Below are 23,373 nucleotides of genomic sequence, written 5' to 3' on the forward strand. Positions count from 1 at the left end.
CAGAGCTGATGTATGATGTAAATGCTTTCACTAGTGGCCCTGCATTTGACAGGATAGTAAAGCATATACTTGTGACAGGACTGATAATGGATGTGCTGGGTGGATGCATAGGACAGATATTGCATCTGGGCCTTCCACAGGTGTGTGAACCATGCAGCAAGGAGTTAGGAGTGAGTATGGTGTATGGGTAAACTAGGGTGTTTTTCGCGCTAACAATGCGGTGGTATACCACTTTAAAAGGGATGGGAAGGAATATGGGTAAGATGTTCCTCATTTCTGGACACAACAATAACTAGTTGAATCTGTACTGAAGGATATGGTCACATGGTTGCAGTCCAGATTAATATCAGGTAATGACGGGGTGCTCCATTGCATGTGCTTCATGAAGTCACTTGGAACATTGGGGGCTCAAATGGCTCTGAGCACTATGAGACTTAACATCTGAGGTCATCAGTCCCCTAGAACTACTTAAACCTAACTAACCTAAGGACATCACACACATCCATGCCTGAGGCAGGATTCAAACCTGCCACTGTAGCAGTCGCGCGGTTCCAGACTGAAGTGCCTAGAACCGCTCGGCCACACTGGCTGGCGGAAGATTGGGGGCATACATGAACATGGCACATAGTATGTTTGCAGACTAGGCTTTGGAGGGTACTATCAGATTGGGAAGACCTTAGCAAGACCTTTAGCATACTGGGCATGGGATTGTTCATCACTGCAGATGTGTTGTCCAAGGGTGTCCAGGTTCTATAGCAGGTACTGTTGGTGGTTAGAGGGTTTAATATTGATCAAGGTTTTTATGCAGCCACCAGAAAGGTGTAGACGAATGTCTAGGAGTGCAACATGCTGGGCGGAGAAGGAACAGGTGAAGGAGATGTGAGAGAAGGTGCTGAGGCTGTGGAGCAAGGAGGACAGTGTCTTGGCCCTTGGTCTAGATCATAAAGGTAGTATCAACAGATCTCAACCAGACAAGGGACTTATTTGAGATATTAACAATGTAGGAAAAAGACAGATTGCTACTTACCATAAAGATGACACATTAAGTTGCAAATAGGCACAATTAAAAGACACTTACACAAAGATTTCGGCCACAGCCTTCAACAGAAAAAGAAACACACACCATTCATTCACACAAACAAAAACACTTCACACACGATTGCCAACTCATGCAGCTCAGACCAGAATGCAACTGTCACATGGAATGGAAGCAGCAATCAAGAGGGGGTAGGAAAGGGAAAAGAATAGAAGAATAGCATTGTTCATGCGAAACTCAGCTTGTCCTTTTCTCACACAATATACTGAGAACTATGGATTAAGGGCAACAGGCAGATTCCATATTTTTAGATTTCCCAAAAGCATTTGACACAGTGCCCCATTGCAGGCTGTTAACAAAGGTATGAGCATATGGAATAAGTTCACATATATGTGAATGCCACGAAGCCTTCTTAAATAACAGAACCCAGTATCTCGTCCTCGACAATGAGTGTTCATCAGAGACAAGGATACTGTCAGGAGTAAAGCAGGGAAGTGTGATAGGACCACTGTCGTTCTCTATATACATAAATGATTTGTTCATCAGGCTGGGCTGCAATCTGCAGTTGACTGCTGATGATGCTGTGGTGTATGGTAAGGTGTCACACTCAAGTGACTGTAGGAAAGATACAAGGCGACTTATACAAAATTTCCAGTTGGTGTGATAAATGGCGGCTATCCAGATGAGTAGGAAGAACAAACCTGTAATATTCACATACAGTATTACTAGTATCCTCCTTGACACAGTCAGGTCGTTAAAATATCTCGACATAACACTGCAAAGCAATATGAGGTGGAATGAGCATGTGAAAACTGTGCTAGGGAAAGCAATGGTTGAGTTTCGTTTATTGGGAGAAATTTAGGAAAGAGTGTTTCACTTATAAAGGAGACTGCATACAGGAGACACTGGTGTGACCTTTAGCCGGCCGCGGTGGTCTCGCAGTTCTAGGCGCGCATTCCGGAACCGTGCGACTGCTACGGTCGCAGGTTCGAATCCTGCCTCGGGCATGGATGTTTGTGATGTCTTTAGGTTAGTTAGGTTTAAGTAGTTCTAAGTTCTAGGGGACTAATGACCACAGCAGTTGAGTCCCATAGTGCTCAGAGCCATTTTTTGTGACCTTTTCTTGAGTACTGCAAGAGTGTTTGGGATCTGTACCAGATCAGATTGAAGGAAGATATCAAAGCAATTCACGGGCTGCTAGATTTGTTGCTGGTAGGTTCGAATGACACATAAGTGATATGGAGATGCTAGAACTCAAATGGAAATCCCTGGAGGGAAGGTGACGTTCTTTTCAAGAAACACTATTGAGAAAATTTAGAGAACCAGCATTTGAAGTTGACTGCCGAACGATTCTACTGCTCCCAACATACATCACGTGTAAGGGCCACATGGATAAGTTATGCGAAAGTAGGGTTCATACGGGTACCTACACGCAGTCATTTTTCTCTCACTCTATTTGCAAGTGGAACAGGAGGGAAAATGACAAGTAGCGGTACGGGGTACTGTCCACCACACACCATACGGTGGCTTGCAGAGTATCAATGTATATGTAGATATACAGCTGGCGGCCTATTGGGAGTCTAGTCCCTGCACACTCCACCAGACAGTGCTGCTCTCTCACCCCACTCGTACACTGCTATCCCTCCCCCTTCCTCAGCCCCTCCAGATTGCTGCTTTCATTTCAAATGACAGTTGCATTCTGTGCAGAGTTGCTGGAGTTGGCTATCATGTGACCGTGAGGTGTGCTTGCTTGTACGAATGAATAGTACGTGTTTCTCTCTCTTAGTCTGATGAAGACTGTGGCCGAAAGCTCTGTGTAAGTCTCTTAATTGTGCCTGCCTGCAACTTAATGTGTCATCTTTATGGTAAGTAGCAATCCATTTTTTCCTACATTGTTGCTATTCCAGCCTGGAATTTCTATTGTTTAATTTGGGATATTAGGCGGCTAGGAAGGTTGGCTTTAGATTGCCCATAAACAGAGTGGCGTATGATGGTACCATGTGGGTGCCAACTGTTGTGCCAAATCTGATTGTACATGTAGTTTACATGTGTATAAGGTATCAGGTGGTGCTTTGAATTAGCAGGATGTTGGGAGAGTAGTGTTTGACAACAACAAGTCCACCGACAGGGGGGATGTTGGATCCAGGTGGTAATGGTGTGAGGATGGTTGAAAGACAATGAACAAAGTGTTTTGTCTTTGATACAGGAAGCTAGGTTGCAGGCAATGAGTTGGAGGTGCTGGTAATCAAGAATTAAGATTCTTTCCATAGTGGCACAGTAAAACCCACAAAGTTATATCCAGGATGGTACTGATTATAAAATTTTGGAAGCATGTAGGAGGGGGGTATACAGGAGATAATATGAGTGAGTAGGGAGGTGTATTCAGAGGCAGAGGTTCTGCGATGGACAGAAGTTTATGCCCGACTTCTGGGATGGGATCTCATTGGCAGGGCTTGTAGGTGAAAGGGCAGACAATTGGGGCACAGCTTATGTCACATAATTGTAGCAGTTCATCTCGAAAGTGGTTGAGCCTTTGTTTACAAGGACAATCATAGATAAGGGGTCTGTCAAATTTGCAGATGACAGTTATTTTCTCTACAAGTGGTTTGGATTTTTGGAAAGGGACCTAGGAAAAGAGGATGAGATAAGGTCAGACACCAGGAATTCCTAGAAAGTTACCCAGGGGTGGTTGGGTGGAATTAGAGGGGCTTCACTGATGGTGTGGAAGTCTGTAAGTATATTGTAGTGTCTAATTTTTACATTTACTGGCATTTTTTTCTGCTAGTATCCCTGGTTGATACGCTATCTCAGACATTCTACATCTGGCATTATTTGCATCTGTAATCAATTCATTTATGTGAATTGATTCTTGAAGTATTTTGACTTATGGACTGGTTTTTAGCACTTTGCATGCATACAAGATGTTGATTAAATACTTTGTTTTGGATGTTGACATTTGAAACACTGTTTTATCTTCAATTTTTCTAAAAGATTTATTTCAACAAAGCCTATAGTCAAATACTTAAAAAAAATAGCTTAATCATTAGTGAAAAAAACCAACCACTTAATCTGGACACCTTTGTTTTGGTCCCCAATTTCATTTGGTTGTTTGTTCCAGTTTCTTATAGAGCCTTTCCAATTACTGAATTATTTTTCTGAGTTTGTTATCAACTTTAAATTAACAAAGTGCTACATCTAATACTATGTGTTGCTCAGATTATGGAGGAAATTTTTTTTAAGGATCGACCAGCATGTTTTCATGTTTATTGTGCTATTTTATATTCTTCTGATTTTTTTGGTGTGATTCTTGTTTATGGATTATTTGTTGGACTTCTTCTAAAGCAGTTAACACAAGTTCACATTTCGATTTTCAGGTTCCCACGTGGTTTCCAAATTAAATGGCTACTAGCACATAGTCCCTGTATTGTTGAGTTTTGTTTCCCCATTTTCTCTTCAAACGCATACAATAAGGTTTTGATAATGCTATTGTACCTCCCTGAACATTTTCTAGAAGTCTGTTGTGTTATTTATTTGAACTAATTCTTCAATGTATTCTGACTGCACCTCCTGGCATTTGTTAGTGTTTCAGCAGTTGACTATTTTTAACTTTTTGTAAGTGATGGTAATATCCACTGTTTACTCTTCACATAAAGCAGTACTCTTCTCATCAAGCAGTACAGCTCATTCAACACCAGCCTTGATCTGCAGCTTAGTTCAGGAATGGAAACACTGTATTTGTTCGTGCCTAAGTACTGTTACCATCCAGTCTCTCTTAACGAATGGAGAACTCACTATGTTTATCTGTCTAGTGTTATCTCTATGTTTCCTCACACTACAGTTTTACAAATGGGAGAAGACAGCCACATATGAAAAAAATACTGTATTCATGGTGTGTGTGTCCCAGTTTTTAAGCGTTTCTTGCAATATTTGATAACTTGCTGTACATTTTACAGCAAATCTGTCAAAGCATACAGTTTATGTGGGGCTCGAGAAGCTGATAAATGAACCAAAACATTCTGGTTACAAGGGAGAGGGTTCTCAAAAAGAAAATAGCAAATGTAACTTTTTGATGGTTGATTACTACTGAAACTGTGCTAAAACCGAAATAATGTTTCTCTGCAGCATTTAATGCAAAAAATTTTTCATTTTGATATCATAGTAACAATTAACAACTCCTCAAAAAACAAATCCATATTTTTATAGATTCCACAATGAGAAATCAATGAAAAATCATACAAGGAAATGATAGGGAAATAAGCAAAAGAAAGTGTAAGATGTACAGAGGTGAAGAGTAGGAACAGTTGGCCCAAGACCTGGATTAGTAGAGTTGTAAGGAAACGATGTGGTAACTCCCAATCCTTGTGACTTAAGTCTGCCTCTATAGAAACACCTCTTACAGAAGTGTGTGATACGTATGCATCTTAATAAGCTCTTATTGCTGAAGTCTGAGGAATTGTTTTTGTGATCTTAATGCATCTCTGTACAATAGTCAATTCTGTGCAGATTCTCTGCAAAATTACCATTTGAGCCTGCTTATCATCTCCCACTACAATTTTTGCTCCCAACAGTTCCATACATTAACAAACCAACAATTCCTGGACATTTCTGGTTGCATCTGATCTATCAGTTCCTTCTTTTAGTCAAATTGTGCCATGCCCTTCTTTTCTCCCCAGTTCAGCTCAGTACCTCCTCATTATTTATCTGATCTATCCCATCTCATAGTCACCATTCTTTTCCTGAATTATGAACAAAAAAGGCTCACTTACTAGTTTGTAATAATAAATAAAACAATCACTGAATGGTTTCAGTTCTCACACACTATCTTTTTCTATAGCCTGAATTATCAATATTTTATCACACACCTGGCTTCATCCAATCTTGCTTTGAGTCTGGCAAGTTCCTCTCGTAACTGATTGACACTGGCACGGTCCTGCTCTGCACGTACTGATGAATCACGTCTAAGCCGCTCCAATGCTGCTTGCTCCTGCTCCAGTTCCCGTTGCACAGATTCTAATTTTGCTTGAACTGCTTGCTGATCATGGTGTGCTGAAAAAAACCTTTGGTTAAGCTCTATGTATGGTTATAATATAATTTGAATTTAAAAAGTTTACCTTAAAATTGGCAAGATATAACCAATCAAGTTTTTGAATTTTCATTGTACTAAATATATCTGAGTCTTGCTTATTTTTCCTCTTCATACAATTAATAGCATGCATCTTTTGATGTAATAACATAAAATGTCATTCACACTAGTGGGGGAAAAATCTGGCATATGCTGTGTTAAAGTCATTCTCTATTGTATCCATTCTCCCAGTAACATTATTCATACTGTGTCTTTGGAAAGCTTCCACATAGGTTGGAACCACACAGGATAAGCAATGACAAACTAAAATTTTGTATCATTCCAGGAGGAAATGTTTGGTGGAAAGCAGTTCAAGTGAAAGCTAGGATCTGATCAGAGATCAGAGAGAGAGAGAGAGAGAGAGAGAGAGAGAGAGAGAGTGTGTGTGTGTGTGTGTGTGTGTGTGTGTGTGTGTGTGTGTGCGCGCGCGCGTGCGCGAGTGTGCGTGCGCACGTTTGGAGCTTATGAGCACTCAACAGTCAGGTTATCAGTACCCTTACACACATTAAAAGAAACAAATGTGGTTAAAATTACAAAAATGTTATCATATAATGAGGAGGAAACCTATAAAATGACACTCATGCACTCACTCCCACTTCACTCGCATTGACTACACAATCGCTCTATCCCACGTGCTCTAAGACAATGGAGAAAGGGGAAAAGGTGCTATACATGGGATTAAAACACAAATAAAACAAAAGAGGAGCTAAAAGAAAGGCACGAGGAAGTGTGACTGACTGACCACTTACAAAAGACATGAGTAGGTCAGTCATCCCATTCACATGTTAAAAACATCTCCCTAAACTTTTTGGAAACATGTCAGACAAATCACTAAACTTTAAAACACCACATATGTTTGTATATTACTAAAATAGAGGGCATTTCCATTGGCAAATCTGCCACTGCCCGCTCATTGGAAAATAAAACACAGTCTAATAAAATGTGACACACTGATCCATACACAACGAGTACCACACAGTCGAGGTTCCTCTCGCTGGAGCAAGAAGATTAGATTAGATTAGATTAGATTAATTATTCATTCCATAGACCAACAAAAGAGGGGATCCTCCTGGGTGTGGAACATGTCAGAATGCCATGCATCATAGTGCTGTTCCCTATGTGAAGACAAGTAAGGAGAACCTCGTTGCATCGACATGGTTGGAAGGAGGCACATTCTGGGCTTAACTATACGGAGCTTACTGCCTGCCACTTCCAGCCACTCATGCTTCCACTGATGCAAGACCCTGTATCCGAACAGCAAGGTGGTAGCATGAAGGGGAATAACACACCAAACTAACTGAGCATCACATGTCTCCTTGGCTGTTACATCTGCTCTTTCATTCCACACAGTACCCATGTTCCCTGGCATACAGAAGAAAGACACCACCTTTCCCAGTCGTTGTAGTTGGAGGAGGGTGTCCTAGATATTCAGGACTACTTTATCTGCTGGGTACATGCATTTTGGAGTGTGAAGGGCACTCAGAGAATTGGAACAGGCAAGGAATTTAGTACTCAAATCACATTTCATCTGCTCCAGCGCCCTCAAGATCGCATATAATTCTGCATGAACACAGTAAAGCCTTGAGGCAGTCGGACCTTGAGAATATGTTCAGAGAAAATATCAGAACAACCAACAGAGCCCCCGTTTTGAGCCACCCATTAAGACAGCTGTAAATGTGTGGTGCTCAGTTAAAATGTCTTTAAGTAACATATTAAAAACTACACTAAATCTAAAATTACTCTGAGCCTCTGCAGTAACCAGGGAGATGGGTGGATAAATCCTGGATCTGGGGTTGTACCTCCTCCACAACAAGAGATTCCAGCACATGCTGCATGTGGATCCCAATGGCCTTGTTGCTCATGGACAACTGGAGAAAAGGCACCCAGAAGCAGACAAGTAACAGTATGGTATGCAGGTGAATTTGGAGCAGTGAGGAACTTACATGCCTGATGCAGCATGAGAAGTTGCTGTTGGATTGTAAGTGATTGTTCACCAGCCTCAGCAAAGAGATTGGGAATGGGGCAGGGCCTATGAGCACCAGTGGTCAGCCTAATTCTCTCATGGTGGATAGTGTCAACGATCTTCAGACCAGAAGGCCTTGCCGACCCATACACTGTGCACTCATAGTCTAACCTCAAATGCACGAAAGCCTTATAAAATAGGAGAAGGTGCACCCTATCTGTTCCCAAAGCCTGCAGCTAAGCCACTTTATAGTATCCAGTGCAATCGGTATTCTGGATTTCAGGTCTCTTGGCTGTGGTCACCACGACAATATGGAGTAAAAAATGAGGCCCATAAATCTTAGTGAGTCTTTAAAAGTAGAATGGTGTCCCTCACATGCAAGTCGGTTAAATTAAAAATATGACGAGATTGATAAAAACGACCACAAACACACACACACACACACACACACACACACACTTATCTGCAGAAAACTGAAATCCCATCTTTGCAGCCCACTCCTCAAACCTATGCACTGTAAGTTACAACTGGGAGGTCACTGTTGCAACATTGGAGAAGGAGCAGCAAACAGCAAACTCATCTACAAATAAGGTGCACTGTACAGTACTTCTGACCGTAGACATGACACTGTTTATGGTGATGGCAAAGAGGGTAACACTTCAAGCACTGCCCTGAAGAAAACCATTCTCCTGGCCTAAACGATCCACGAGCACATCACCAACTCTGACCTAATAAAGTGCTTAGACAGGAAGGACGAATGAAGATGGGGGGGGGGGGGGGGGGGGGGGGGGGGCAGGAAAGCCCCAGTGATGGAGTTGCGTGAGAATACATCTCCAGGTAGGGTCCTATACCTTACTGAAATCAAAGACTATATCAAGACAGTGATGGTTACATAGGAAAACCTGCTGCACAGACGCCTCTAGTAGGGTCTGGTTGTCGACAGGGAAGTGAAATCTCCGGAATCCACACTGAGAGTGGCTACGGAGTTGCCTTGCCTCTGACAACAATACCAGATGACGGTTAACCATTCGCTCCAGGATCTTATCTTTCCTACACAGCTTGTTATGGCGACGTTCCGGTAAGAACTGGGGAATGTGTGATATTTTCCTGGTTTGAGGAGAGGTATCAGAACTGCCTCTCTCCATGAGTTGGGAACGTTTCCTGTCTGCCATATAAGATTAAACCATTTGAGGAGGATTTCCTTTGACACTGCTGGCAAATTTTGAAGCACAGAGTACCAGATTTGGTGATGACCTGGTGCAATATCACAAGTCTCAGAAAATGGTAATTCCATTTCTCACATGGAGAAACGGCACTCTCAAGATGCAGAATTGTGGGATCTGAAATCCAACTTGCTTCACTCTGCAGCTATATGGCAGCAGCAAAACACCAGATCCTAGCTAGCACTGTCAGTAGTTGTAGCAAAATGCTCTGCCACTGTCTGAGCGTTGTTTGGAGACACTCATGTTTCAGCACTACTGCTATTGGTAAACAACTGTGTTTATTGGAAATCATCCGGGTGGCTTCCATTACCTCTGTAGAACAAGTGGAAGTGCAGGAACATTTGCCATGACCTTTTCTTGCTCTCCTTATTTACGGTCGAGCGTTGGCTCTCATGGCTGTGACGTTATCAGTTGTTGGGCAGCATTTAAACTGTCAAAGAGCCACATTCCTGTCCCGGATTGCTGAATGCTACTCATCAGTCTACCAACGTAAGGTTGCCTCCTAAGATGACCTGAAGGTGTTGGGATGGATAAGTCAGCAGTATCAGTGGTCCACCCTTCTTGGGTGCTGTCATGGTGTTCGAACTCAGCCAGCTGCCTGAACAGCATCCTGTCTTTCCACAGTGGATGTGAGCCCATAGAGGATGAGGTTGAGTCTTGAGGGGTAGATGATGTCCTGAGTCCGACATCGAGGTCCATTAGCTCTACCGAATAATTTTGGGAGATGTCAGAGAGAGTGACATCAAAATCGTCTTACTGTTAATTTCCTGACTTCATCAGTGATGGAAGCTTGGCCTTTGATTTTCAGCCCGGTATAAGCTTCAGAGACATAGCTGCAGCTATTTTAGTGCAGCATTGGCCGACGCCCCACACTGAACCTTTTGAGGGGCTGGGAGATCTGCAATGGTGACAACAATGGCCATTTCTGAAGTTCTTGGGGGAGGCACAGGCATTGAAATAACTGCTGCAACACTAGTGCATTGACAAATGCAGCGGCTAGTGCTGACATTGGCAATCTCTGTTTGTGAAGCACCATCAGCATTCTGCACTTGCTGTTTCAGAACTGAAGCATAGGACGTAATCAATGTTGGGGACAGCATGGCTTTATAAATCCTTTTAGCCTCACCATACAGGATGCACTTCTTAGTCTTATGCTCTTGTATCTTTTGTTCTTCAAGATATATGCTGCTGTTCTGACTGCAGACAGGGTGATCCTCAGAGCTGTTCACACACTTCAAAGGTGATGAACATGTGACTCCTTTGTGGGTAACCATACCACATTTGCCACAAGTGTCTTCTCCCTTACACCTACGAGTAGTATGCCCAAGGGGCTGGCATTTGCCAGATTAGCCACAACTGGTTTCTCTTTTACAACCATCAGTAGTATGCCCAAAGCACCAGCATTTAGCACATTTCCGACAAGAGGCTTCTCCCTTACACCCATGAGTAGTATGCCCAAAGCACTGGCATTGGAAACCATACATTGGGTTGGGTACATAAGGCCGCATGCTTAGGTGAAGGAAACCTGCCTTAATGTGCTCTAGAAGTTTCGTGCAGCTGAAAGTCAGTATAAACGAGTTGGATTTGGTAACATTGCCAGCCACCCTTTTCATGATATTCTGAACGTCGACTATTCCTTCTTGGACCCACTCAACTTCCATTTCTTCTTTGGGAATGTCCACCAGATCCTGGCACATCACAACACCTTTGCTGTAATTCAATGCAGTGTGGAACTCTGTGTCAATGGCATATTTCCCAAGGTATTTCACTTTCTGGAGTTGTGTTGCCTGCTGGGAATTATTTGTTCCAAAAAATAGTGTCCCACTGCATAACCACTCGACTCATTTTTAATGTTCCTGCAATGCCCTCTAAACCCTTTTGAATGTAAAAAGGGGAGACATTTTCAAAGATGCCCTCTCTTCTTTTAAATATCCAAAATACATTCTGACCTGCAGCATGCATTCTGTTAGTAAATATCAAAGTGGTCTTAACAACTGAAGAACCTGGAGGGCTCATCACATGAGACCTCTTGTGTGGTTGGGTGGTGGTACCTCCATGTGGCACACCAGTTCTGCTGAGAAAAGAAGAAGAAATTTCGAGGGGTCCATCTCATTCCCACAAGCAGCTAGGGAAGAACGAGTCACCCTAGACAGGGCCCTGTGTGCCTAGGTAAGCCTGCACCCAGCAGACAAACGCTGAGCCCCTGAGGGTTGGGATCTGGATATCCATCCTGAAATATCACACAATTTTCATCCCTCATTAAGGTTTGTGTTTGTATACACTGTGCTGAAAAGTGAGACATTCCAGTCACACCACTATTTTCTGATTCAGTTTCATAAACAGTAGGTCTTAAGGAGACAAGTCATGGAACTTCTAATGTAATGACAATGGCTAAAATTCAACAGGTATTGCAAAGACAATATTCTATCATAGATTTGTACCTATTGATAAAATTGAGATAGGCATCTTGTGTGATGAAATTAATATGGATTGCAAGAGAAGTAGTGATCCATTTGAAATATTATAGTTAGGTGTGTATTAGTGAACAATTTTTTAAAGAACACTTCATAAAAATATACGAGACTTTTTGTAACTGATGTACTTCAGATGACAGCTGCTGACAGTGCAGTCTTTGACACAAGCATGTACACATTTTTGTACCTGAGAGGGATTCAGATCTCTTGCCCAGCCTGAGTAGTGAAACAGAAGCTTGGTCAAAGGTCCTCCTGCTGTGTAGTCACTCAGTTGACACAAGTTCCATGGAGAGAGCAACCAGCAAGTGTGGTAAGTGCAGCTACTGGCACATTAGTGTTAATGAATACCACAGCCAACCATTTGTCTTTACTCTCTCACATAACCAGTGAAGCTTTTGTCTATGCACAATACGATTATACTGAGGTCAGCCTTGCATGTTTCTTGATTTGGATTACTGGATGGATTTGTCAGGCATCTTGACAAACGTCACTGCGTGTTCCAACAGCCCCTGTGAGAGCGACCGCAAACTTTGTTTCTACCAATGTCTGTACAGGACAGAAGAATGGTGATGAGAGTGTTTTCCACCACACAATATCACAGTGTTAAAGATGGATTGCGACTTCCTGAAGTTGAGGTAGCAGCTGTTGGAAATGCAACAGCAAATGTAATCCGTCTAACAACTGGAAGAAAGGTAGGAAATATCAACATCAGCAACAGGTGTTATAATTTCTGCAGCAGCAACAGCTACTACGATAGCAGCCTGCACCAGTAGCAATGTTGCCTAACCCTCAGACATTTACTTGCTCCAGCAAAACAATTTGATAGTTCAGTGATCTTTGTGTACCATGTTGCCTTCATCACAAGACACACTGAGTATCTGAATCTGACTGTCAGTGTGTTCCCTTACTGTATTTTAATAACAAATTGTATTAAGCGGTACAAAAATTACCATCATTCTCAGACCCAAGTGGTTTGAGTTTTTATGATATTTGTGGTTTGCAGACTGACTACTATGCCATGGTCACCAAACCCAAGTTGTAATAATGTGTTAGCAATATAGCCAAACATACACACAATGAGCTGCAGATTTACTAGCTGTATGACAGAAGTATGATTTTTCATGTAAACCGTGAGGCTCATCCTATACTAAATCTTTAATCCGTGACACATCATAAGTGTAGTCACAGCAAAACTAGATAGGTTATGAAGTATGGGGGTAATACCTTCAGCATCTTTATGTCTGCACACAACTATGTAATTCAAGGGAGAAGGTTCCAAGACGTGCTTCACTCATCACATAAATGTAAATACTGGCATAAATGAGCACTTTTGCTACATATCGTGTTAATAACTGAAAAGGATCAAAGGAACACTACATATGTAGACATGCCACATTCCACAAGGTGCATTTTATGTGTGTTTATTTTTACTTGTGGCAAACCTCTTTGTAATTTTCCTATAGTCAAACCTGTGTGGAATGTGCAATAACCCTCCACTAAAATGTTACATAGCAAGAGTTATGAACACACAATGGAACATGATGTACAATGAAAAAAGTTTTCAAAGATCGGAAGATGACAGTTTTACTTGTTGAAACTGGTCAATAAAAAACAGGTTTGAATGCGACCTTGGCCATAAAAAAATTCTGTAAAGTACATACAGAATGCTTCTTCTCATTTCTCTTTATGAGAAACTTCAATCATAGTCATGATTTGCAACGCACGCTATGTGCTAAAAACATTTTTTGTGTAAGTTAAACAATATATTTGCATGTTGGTGCCACCTGGTGACAGTTTCTGTAAATGCACTCTCTGCCCTGCCATGAGCTGCATGTCCATTCAGTTCCTACCTTTATGCTGTTGGTTTGTGAAATTACATTTTACATCAATTCCATTTCACTTCAACAAACACATTTGGCACCATGTGTAAATTATATTTTCATTTCAGTAATCTTTCTTTAATACAGTATTAAGTTTTCTTCTGTACAAACCTATAAGAAGAGCTTGCTGTTTCTCATTTTCTGCTCGCAGCATAACCTCTTCGTGCTGTTGACACACATGTTCTAGATGCTGTTGAAGTTGCTCTAGTTGTTGCTGTAAGTGTTGTATCTCAGAATTCTTCTCTATAGCCAGCTGCTGCAATGATTGCTGCATACGTTTTTCCAAAGATATTCGCACTTGTTCCTATGTGTAAAAGAAAACATAAGGTAATCAGCACAATTCACAGGAAATATTCTCTGCAGCTATTTTTAGTAGCCACTTCTCATCAGTACATAAACTAAAATACTAATCATGTCAGCAGATGAAAGTAACAGAATGAGTTCTGATATTGAAATATAGTTCTCAACTTCAGCATATAGTGTAAAAACTGCTATCTAATAAATTTTTTGATTGAAATAATGCTGATCATTCTTGTCCTTAATATATTATTCATTCATAAGGTAAACCAAACAATGGAAAATCCAGGCTTGAATTACAACATGAGAAGGAATAGTTTGCTGTTCAGCAGACAGAGAGGCATTCAATGGCTGACATGCACATTTAAAAGCAGATTGTTAGATTCATTTAGCTATCTATCTACTTTTAAATATGCTTGTCTGCCAGTGAATGCCTCCTCTATATGTTGAGTAACAGTCTACCCTAATTCGTATTGTCATTCATAAGATAAAAGAGAGAGTTAGGAAAAATGTATAAAAACTATTAATGAAACTGCCATGGGACAAACATAAAACACACATTTCTGAAGCCCTATATAATTGTTTCTCAGATGAGCATTATATACTAATGCCTAAAAATTTATTTACCTTTTCTTCAGAAAGTTTTCGTACATTATCCTCATTGGATTTACGCAAATTTGAAAGGGTATGTTGATATTCTGCTTCTTGTGTACCCGACTGCTGTGTGAGTGAGGTCTTTATATCTTGAGCACGCTTTTCTGAAGTTTCAAGTTCACGTGTCAGTCGACAAACCTGACCCTTGAGTGACTCTTGTTTCACTAACAGATCCTGCTGCTCCTGCTCCAGCTGCACACGTCTAAGGAATCAAGAAAAATTCATCATGAGCTAAGTCATAATAGGGTTTTCCTTACTGAATTATGTTGGTGCAATCAAGTGGTGAAAAAGATGTTTTTCACAATTTCATTTGCAAAGTTTGCAACAGTGACATTCTTAAAGGCACAATAAACTACATACAACAGTATCTCAAGAATTCAAAAATAAAAAAAGGCAGTAAGCTAAGATAAAGAAAAGAATTACCACAATATAATTACTTTTCTCTTTCTCGGCAGTAAGTTTTGTATCTGCATGAACAATGTGACTTTTAGGCCACCTACTTGATTACATTAATCTAATAGGCTTAACATTATTCACTAACCTCTAATTGAAAAACAAAAAAACTGTTTCTGAAGCTTCATCAGGAATATTTTCACCGAGACAGAAAATGCAAGCATCAGGATATTGCAACTAACATTTTACACTGTAAATTCACTTAAGGGAAAAGAAGAAGAAATCCAGACCCCAGGTGTGGCAAAAAATAAAATAAAAATTACTGCTTTGTAAGATGGCACGTTCCAGAGTAAAGGGCCCTGCATCAAGTGACATTCAAAGTACACTTACTGCAGATTTAGAAGTTTTAAGAGTGCCTTTAGCATAAACCTCAATACAAGGTGAAAACAACTAAGAAAAAAGAAAGAAAGCAAAGCATCAAAGTCCCTTACAAAACGCCAAAAACAACAATCTGCTGACCAGAAATGCAATGAATACCTGGTTTTGATTATTGAGAGTTCAGGCTTGTTCCTACATCTACATCTATAATCAGCAAGCTGGACTGTACTTTTTGTATCACTTCACCTGTTCGAATCACAAATGTTTTACAGGGAGAAAGACTGCTGGTATGTCTCTGTACGAGTTCGAATCTCTCTAATTTTAGTTTCACAGTCTTCTCTCGTGATAAATGTAGGAGTAAGCACTATATTGACTGACTGCTCTACAAAAGTATGCTCTAAGAACTTCAACCATAAATCACATCATAATGCAGAATGCCTCTCTTGCAGCATCTGCCACTGGACTTGGATGAGCATCCCTGTGAGACTTCCATGCTTATTAAATGAATCAGTAATGAAATATACTGTTCTTCTTTGGATCTTCTCTAAATTCTCTATCGGTCCTATCCGGTACAGAACACAGACTGCCAAGCAATATCCAAGTGATGGTCAAATGAGAAATTTGTAAGCTATCTTCTTTGTCTCCCCAATGAACCATCGACCTTGCCGTTGGTGGGGAGGTTTGCGTGGCTCAGCGATACAGACTGTCGTACCATAGGTGCAACCACAAAGGTGGGTATCTGTTGAGAGGCCAGAGAAATGTGTGGTTCCTGAAGAGGGGCATCAGCCGTCTCAGTAGTTGCAGGGGCAACAGTCTGGAGATTGACTGATCTGGCCTTGTAACACTAACCAAAATGGCCTTGCTGTGCTGGTGCTGTGAATGGCTGAAAGCAAGGGGAAATTACAGCTGTAATTTTTCCCGAGAGCATGCAGATTTACTGTACGGTTAAACGATGATGGTGTCCTCTTGGGTAAAATATTCCGGAGGTAAAATAGTCCCCCATTTGGATCTCCGGCAGGGACTACTCAAGAGGACGTCGTTATCAGGAGAAAGAAAACTGGCATTCTGCGGATCGGAGTGTGGAATGTCAGATCCCTAAATTGGGCAGGTAGGTTAGAAAATTTAAAAAGGGAAATGGATAGGTTAAAGTTAGATATAGTGGGAATTAGTGAAGTTCAGTGGGAGGAGGAACAAGACTTTTGGTCAGGTGAATACAGGGTTATAAATACAAAATCAAATTGGGGTAATGCAGGAGTAGGTTTAATAATGAATAAAACAAAATAGAAGGGTGGGTAAGCTACTACAAACAGCATAGTGAACACATTACTGTTGCCAAGATAGACATGAAGCCCACGCCTACCACAGTAGTACAAGTTTATATGCCAACTAGCTCCACAGATGATGATGAGATTGAAGAAATGTATGCTGAGATAAAAGAAATTATTCAGGTAGTGAACAGAGACGAAAACTTAATAGTCATGGTGGACTGGAATTTGATAGTAGGAAAAAGAAGAGGAGGAAACATAGTAGCTGAATATGGATTGGGGGAAAGAAATGAAAGAGGAAGCCGCCCGGTAGAATTCTGCACAGAGCATAACTTAATCATAGCTAACACTTGGTTCAAGAATCATGAAAGAAGGTAGTATACATGGAAGAAGCCTGGAGATACTAGAAGGTATCAGATAGATTACATAATGGTAAGACAGAGATTCATGAACCAGGTTTTAAATTGTAAGACATTTCCAGGGGCAGATGTGAACTCTGACCATAATCTATTGGTTATGAACTGTAGATTAAAACTGAAGAAACAGCAAAAAGGTGGGAATTTGAGGAGATGGGACCTGGATAAACTGAAAGAACCAGAGATTGTAGAGAGCTTCAGGGAGAGCATTAGGGAACGACTGACAAGAATGGGGGAAAGAAATACAGTAGAAGAAGAATTGGTAGCTTTGAGGGATGAAGTAGTGAAGGCAGCAGAGGATCAAGTAGGTAAATAGATGAGGGCTAATAGAAACTCTTGGGTAACAGAAGAGATATTGAATTTAATTGATGAAAGGAGAAAATATAAAAATGCAGTAAATGAAGCAGGCAAAAACGAATACAAACGTCTCAAAAATGAGATCGACAGGAAGTGCAAAATGGCTAAGCAGGGATGGCTAGACAACAAATGTAAGGATGTAGAGGCGTATATCACTGGGAGTAAGATAGATACTGCCTACAGGAAAATTAAAGAGATCTTTGGAGAAAAGAGAGCCACTTGTATGAATATCAAGAGCTCAGATGGAAACCTAGTTCTAAACAAAGAACGGAAAGCAGATAGGTGGAAGGAGTATATAGAGGGTCTATACAGGGGCAATGTTCTTGAGGACAATATTATGGAAATGGAAGAGGATGTAGATGAAGATGAAATGGGAGATATGACACTGCGTGAAGAGTTTGACAGAGCACTGAAAGACCTGAGTCGAAACAAGGCCCCAGGAGTAGACAACATTACTTTAGAACTCCTGACAGCCTTGGGAGAGCCAGTCCTGACAAAACTCTACCATCTGGTGAGCTAGATGTACGAGACAGGCGAAATAACCTCAGACTTCAAGAAGAATATAACAATTCAAATCCCAAAGAAAGCAGGTGTTGACAGATGTGAAAATTACCGAACTATCAGTTTAATAAGTCACAGCTGCAAAATACTAACGCGAATTCTTAACAGACGAATGGAAAAAACTGGTAGAAGCCCACCTCGGGGAAGATCAGTTTGGATTCCATAGAAATGTTGGAACCCGTGAGGCAATACTGACCCTGTGACTTATCTTAGAAAACAGATTAAGGAAAGACAAACCTACATTTCTAGCATTTGTAGACTTAGAGAAAGCTTTTGACAATGTTGACTGGAATATTCTTTTTCAAATTCTGAAGGTGGCAGGGTTAAAATATAGGGAGCGAAACGCTATTTACAATTTGTATAGAAACCAAATGGCAGTTACAAGAGTTGAGGGACATGAAAGGGAAGCAGTGGTTGGGAAGGGAGTGAGACAGGGTTTTAGCCTCTCCCCGATGTTATTCAATCTGTATATTGAGCAAGCAGTAAAGGAAAAATTCGGAGTATGTACTAAAATCCATGGAGAAGAAATAAAAACTTTGAGGTTCGCCGATGACATTGTAATTCTGTCAGAGACAGTAAAGGACTTGGAAGAGCAGTCGAACGGAATGGACAGTGCCTTGAAAGAAGGATGTAAGATGAACATCCACAAAATCAAAACGAGGATAATGGAATGTAGTCAAATTAAGTTGGATGACGCTGAGGGAATTAGATTAGGAAATGAGACACTTAAAGTAGAAAAGGAGTTTTGCTATTTGGGGAGCAAAATAACTGATGATGGTCGAAGTAGAGAGGATATAAAATGTAGACTGGCAATGGCAAGGAAAGCGTTTCTGAAGAAGAGAAATTTGTTAACATCAAGTATAGTTTTAAGTGCCAGGAAGTTGTTTCTGAAAGTATTTGTATGGAGTGTAGCCATGTATGGAAGTGAAACATGGACGATAAATAGTTTGGACAAGAAGAGAATGGAAGCTTTCGAAATGTGGTGCTACATAAGAATGCTGAAGATTAGATGGGTAGATCACATAACTAACGAGGAGGTGTTGAATACAATTGGAGAGGAGTTTGTGGTACTACTTGACTAGAAGATGGGATCGGTTGGTAGGATATGTTCTGAGGCATCAAGGGATCACCAATTAGTATTGGACGGCAGCGTGGAAGGTAAAAATCATAGAGGGAGACCAAGAGATGAATACACTAAGCAGATTCAGAAGGATATAGGTTGCAGTAGGTATTGGGAGATGAAGAAGCTTGCACAGGATAGTGTAGCATGGAGAGGTGCATCAAACCAGTCTCTGGACTGAAGACCACAACAACAACATCTTCTTTGTGGCTGGACTATATTTCCTGAGGATTATTCCAATAAATTTCAGTCTTGTAAATAACAGATTTCAGCTATCAGTCATCCTTTTGAAATTTTATTGGCAGATCTAGATTTCAGCTAGAAACTAGTGATTCTCAATGCACTATCATTTTTGATCAATGCACGTAATGCCTGTTGGTCAGGCTTCATCCACAGTTCATTGAATATTATTAGTATTGAATTATTAGTATTCAATGAACTGTGGATGAAGCCTGACCAACAGGCATTACATGCATTGATCAAAAATGGTAGTGCATTGAGAATGGCTAGTTTCTAGCTGAAATCTAGATCTGCCAATAAAATTTCAAAAGGACGACTGATAGCTGAAATCTATTATTCACAAGTTGATATAACAGTTGCTGCATGCAACAGCCTTCTGAATGGAGGGTAACCTGATGAAATTTCAGTCTGCTATTTGTCTTACCTGCAATTAGTTTTAACTGGTCGTTCCACTTTAAATCACCCTGTATGCATATTCCTGGATGTTTTATTGAAGTAACTGCTTCGACTGATTGTTCTGCAATCAGGTTATCATACAATGATGGGTCTTTCTGCTATTTATGTGCAATAATTACTTTTATTTGTGCTAAGGGTCAACTGCCACTTCCTGATTTAAGTGTCGATCCTCTGTTGGTCTTCCTGCATCTCATGATAATTTTATAGCATTGTGAGGATAGTGACTTCTCTGTATTGTATACCACAGCATCATTCACAATAAGTCTCATGGAAATTTTGACATAACACACTAGGTCATATACATATTTTTTTTTTTCATTAGGTGGCAGTGTGGAACTGTACTGAACATCTTCCAAAACCAAAAGTGAAGGATCACTGCATCAACCTGGGAGCCTGTATCTACTGCTTTATGGGTCTTGTGGACAAACAAAGTGAGCTGGGTTCATACAATCATTGGTGTTGGAACCCATGTTGATTCCTACAGAGCAGATTTTCTGTCTCCAGAAGTGTCATAATATGTTGGCATGAAAAATGTTCCAAAATTCTATAACAGATGATGTCAGAGAATAGGTTTACAGTTCAGCACACCTGTTCAATGATCCTTCATAAAAATTTCTCCAGGGGCTATGGCACACTGTTGTTACAAGAGGAGTAAGTTCTTTTGCATGCTCTATGTAGAATCTTACTGGTATCCTGTCAGGTCCAGTGGTCTTTCCTCCATTGAGCAATTTCATTTGCTTTATTATACAGCGGCCACTTATTTCAATATCTGTCACTTTGACATTCAATTTAAAGGAGGAATTACAGTGCAGTCTTCTATAGCGAAACAATTTTGTGAAAAGACATTTAGTATTTCGGACTTCTCTGTGTCATCCTCCAGTTTGATGGCATTATGGTCACAGAATGTCTGGACAGATGGCTTCAATCTGTTTACTATTTAACATGAGACTGAAACATCTAAGGATTTTCTGTTAAATCAGTTGATAGAATTTTACTTTCAAATTCGTTGAACACTTCATGCACAACTCTGCTTATGCTATATTTTTCAAGTAAGACATTTACAAAATTTCCCATGATTCCCTGCCCATAATACCTGCCCTAATTGTCTGAGCCTCCCCATCTTTGGCTGCAAAGTTGGAACCTCCACCTAACCTACAACATGATCAGGAAATTTTGCCCTAAATATTCTCAAAGTTTCCCCTCAAACATTCTGCCATTACTGCTCTTGAGGCAGGGGGGTCTACAAAAGCATCTGATGACCGTATGCAATCAGACTTTAAAACTTGTCTTCCTCCAAATTATTTCACATTTGGAATCTGTACTAACCTCACCAGATGTTACCATATTTTTCACAACAATAAACAGGCCTCCACCATCAGTGTTCAACCAATATTTGGGATATACATTCCTATTAGCATTTAGAAATCCATTGTTATTAACTCCTGGTTTTAGACAGTTTTCTATCCCTGGTACCATATTGGCTTTGTTATGTTTATAAGCGAGACCAGTTCTGGGACCTTTCCAGAGACACAGCGTTAGTTAAGTGATACTATATTAACATTTTCTTCCTCTAATCTGCCATGACACATCCTAGTTTCTTTGATTAACGAGGTTAGCATTCTTCCCTGTTTGAAATTGGAACACATCTTCTTGGGCCTGTGGAGGGATTTCTCTATACTACAAAACCCACATGTACATGCCACAAGCACCCCATTACACCTTTTTTTTATAGTGTACTATATTAACATTTTCTTTCAATAATCTGCCATGACGCATGCTAGTTTCTTTAATTAATGAGGATAATATTCTTCCCTACCTGAAATCAGAATGCATTTTATCGGTGCTGTTGAGGGATTTCTCTGTCCAAAAAACCCACATGTACATGCCACATGCACTCCATTACACATTTTTTATAGTAGTTGCTTCCTCCATGAAGTGTACACCTGACCTAATGAGGAGGGGAAAGGGAAGGTTGGGTCTCCTACAATTCTTCGCCCAATAGCAGAGGTTAGCAAATCCACATCCAAGATCTTCACAGAATCGTCTGAGCCTCTGGTTTAAGTCTTCCATTCAGCTCCAAACCAGAGGACTGGGACTGGTTCTGTAAATGATGCTGCAAATGCTAACTCTGCTTACACCTTGAGAGCAACGCTAATTGCTTTCACCAAGGTGTGTCAACTTAAGCCACAATTAGTGGCCAGGTGCGGCCCATATGCTCAGTCACTTCTAGCAGAACCTCTTCCACCTCTCGGACAAGATCCACTGGCAGGCAAAAAGAACAGACAGTAGCCTTCTCTCCCAACCCTAAGAGGTTTCATCACCCACATACCACTGGAGCTCACTGCACCTGTTCTGACTTTCTGGAAGATCTGCCCCAGTTTCAACAGGTGAGGTGTCTGAGGTGGCTCAGATATACTTTCAGAAGTGGGGAATACCTCAAACCTGTCTTCAAGGGACAGGGGTACAGCTGTGCGGCCAGTGCCAGAAGGTGAAAATCTTCTACCCAGAGATTCATGTCCCCCCCCCCTCCTCCCCCATTATTTGGCAATTACTGTCAGGTAAATGTCGACAGGCTGGGAAGTACAAATTGGGAGACATTGTGGCATCAGGGATCCAAGGTAGTACTACAGCATGGTGGCTACTCAAACTTGGGGGAAAAAAAATACTCCTTGAGAATTCAATGTATAGGGAGGAGGGGAGGGAGATTGCATCATAAGAAGTTCCCAATAAATGAACGGTGAGTGAGTGAGGAGGAGGGGGAAGGGAGCATACCACAATAACAACTTTTCTTTCCACTCAGCTGAGATGTACTGGGCATAAGCAGAAATTTGACCACTGTTTTTAAATATAGATGACTTATGTGGAATAATATTAATGTAACACTATCTGAAATATTAATTATCTTAAAATTTGAGGTATTAAAACTCAATTAAATTAAACTTCAGTGCTAGATTAAAAACAGAATTCCCTTAGATTTATGAAATTCCTTAATCTTCCTGAGATTCCCCTGATCTTTTCAGGTGCCCAACACCACTGCAACCTAGGGCAGCAGCCTGACACCTGTGGCCAACACAGTTCTCTGCTGCTTATGGACAATACCCCATGCATCTGTACACAACAGATGCTGTCCCTCCCCACATTTAATCAAGTTTCACCGATACGATAACTAACACAATACTAACCAGAGGAGTCTCTGGGTTCAATCTAAGTTCTGCTGTTACATTACTTCTGGTTTTTATTACACTCCAAAGTCAGCCCACATATTGGTAATACACTAAAATTTACACAAAAACCTATAACAACTTAGTATTCATCAATCAACACCATAAAATACATGGATACAATTCACTTGTTCACAGAAGCCACATGAAAACAAAAAATAAACTAAGTCCTGTGTATAAAACAGAAAGTGCTGCTGCTGGTGTGTCCACTCAACTCTAGGACTGTCACTACGCTGACTGTGTGAGCACTACTGAATGCTCACCCCTCAGAAAAGGACATTAATACATTATGCATTGCCTTTAGTAGCAAACATTTA

General features: G+C 40.7%; 1 protein-coding gene across 1 annotated transcript in view; it reads right to left on the reverse strand.

The window, feature by feature from the left end:
* Window positions 1-23,373, reverse strand: part of LOC124595467 (rootletin) — a 252,703-nt gene that overhangs the window by 90,129 nt on the left and 139,201 nt on the right. Inside the window, exons 16-18 of the mRNA XM_047134220.1 lie at window positions 14,623-14,851; window positions 13,810-14,002; window positions 5,899-6,082 (exon numbers count right to left, since the gene is read on the reverse strand). Of these exons, the coding sequence (XP_046990176.1) occupies window positions 5,899-6,082; window positions 13,810-14,002; window positions 14,623-14,851 (606 nt within the window). The remainder of the gene's footprint in view (window positions 1-5,898; window positions 6,083-13,809; window positions 14,003-14,622; window positions 14,852-23,373) is intronic.

This window comes from Schistocerca americana, chromosome 2 (assembly GCF_021461395.2).
Source record: "Schistocerca americana isolate TAMUIC-IGC-003095 chromosome 2, iqSchAmer2.1, whole genome shotgun sequence".
Taxonomy (NCBI): Eukaryota; Metazoa; Arthropoda; class Insecta; order Orthoptera; family Acrididae; genus Schistocerca; species Schistocerca americana.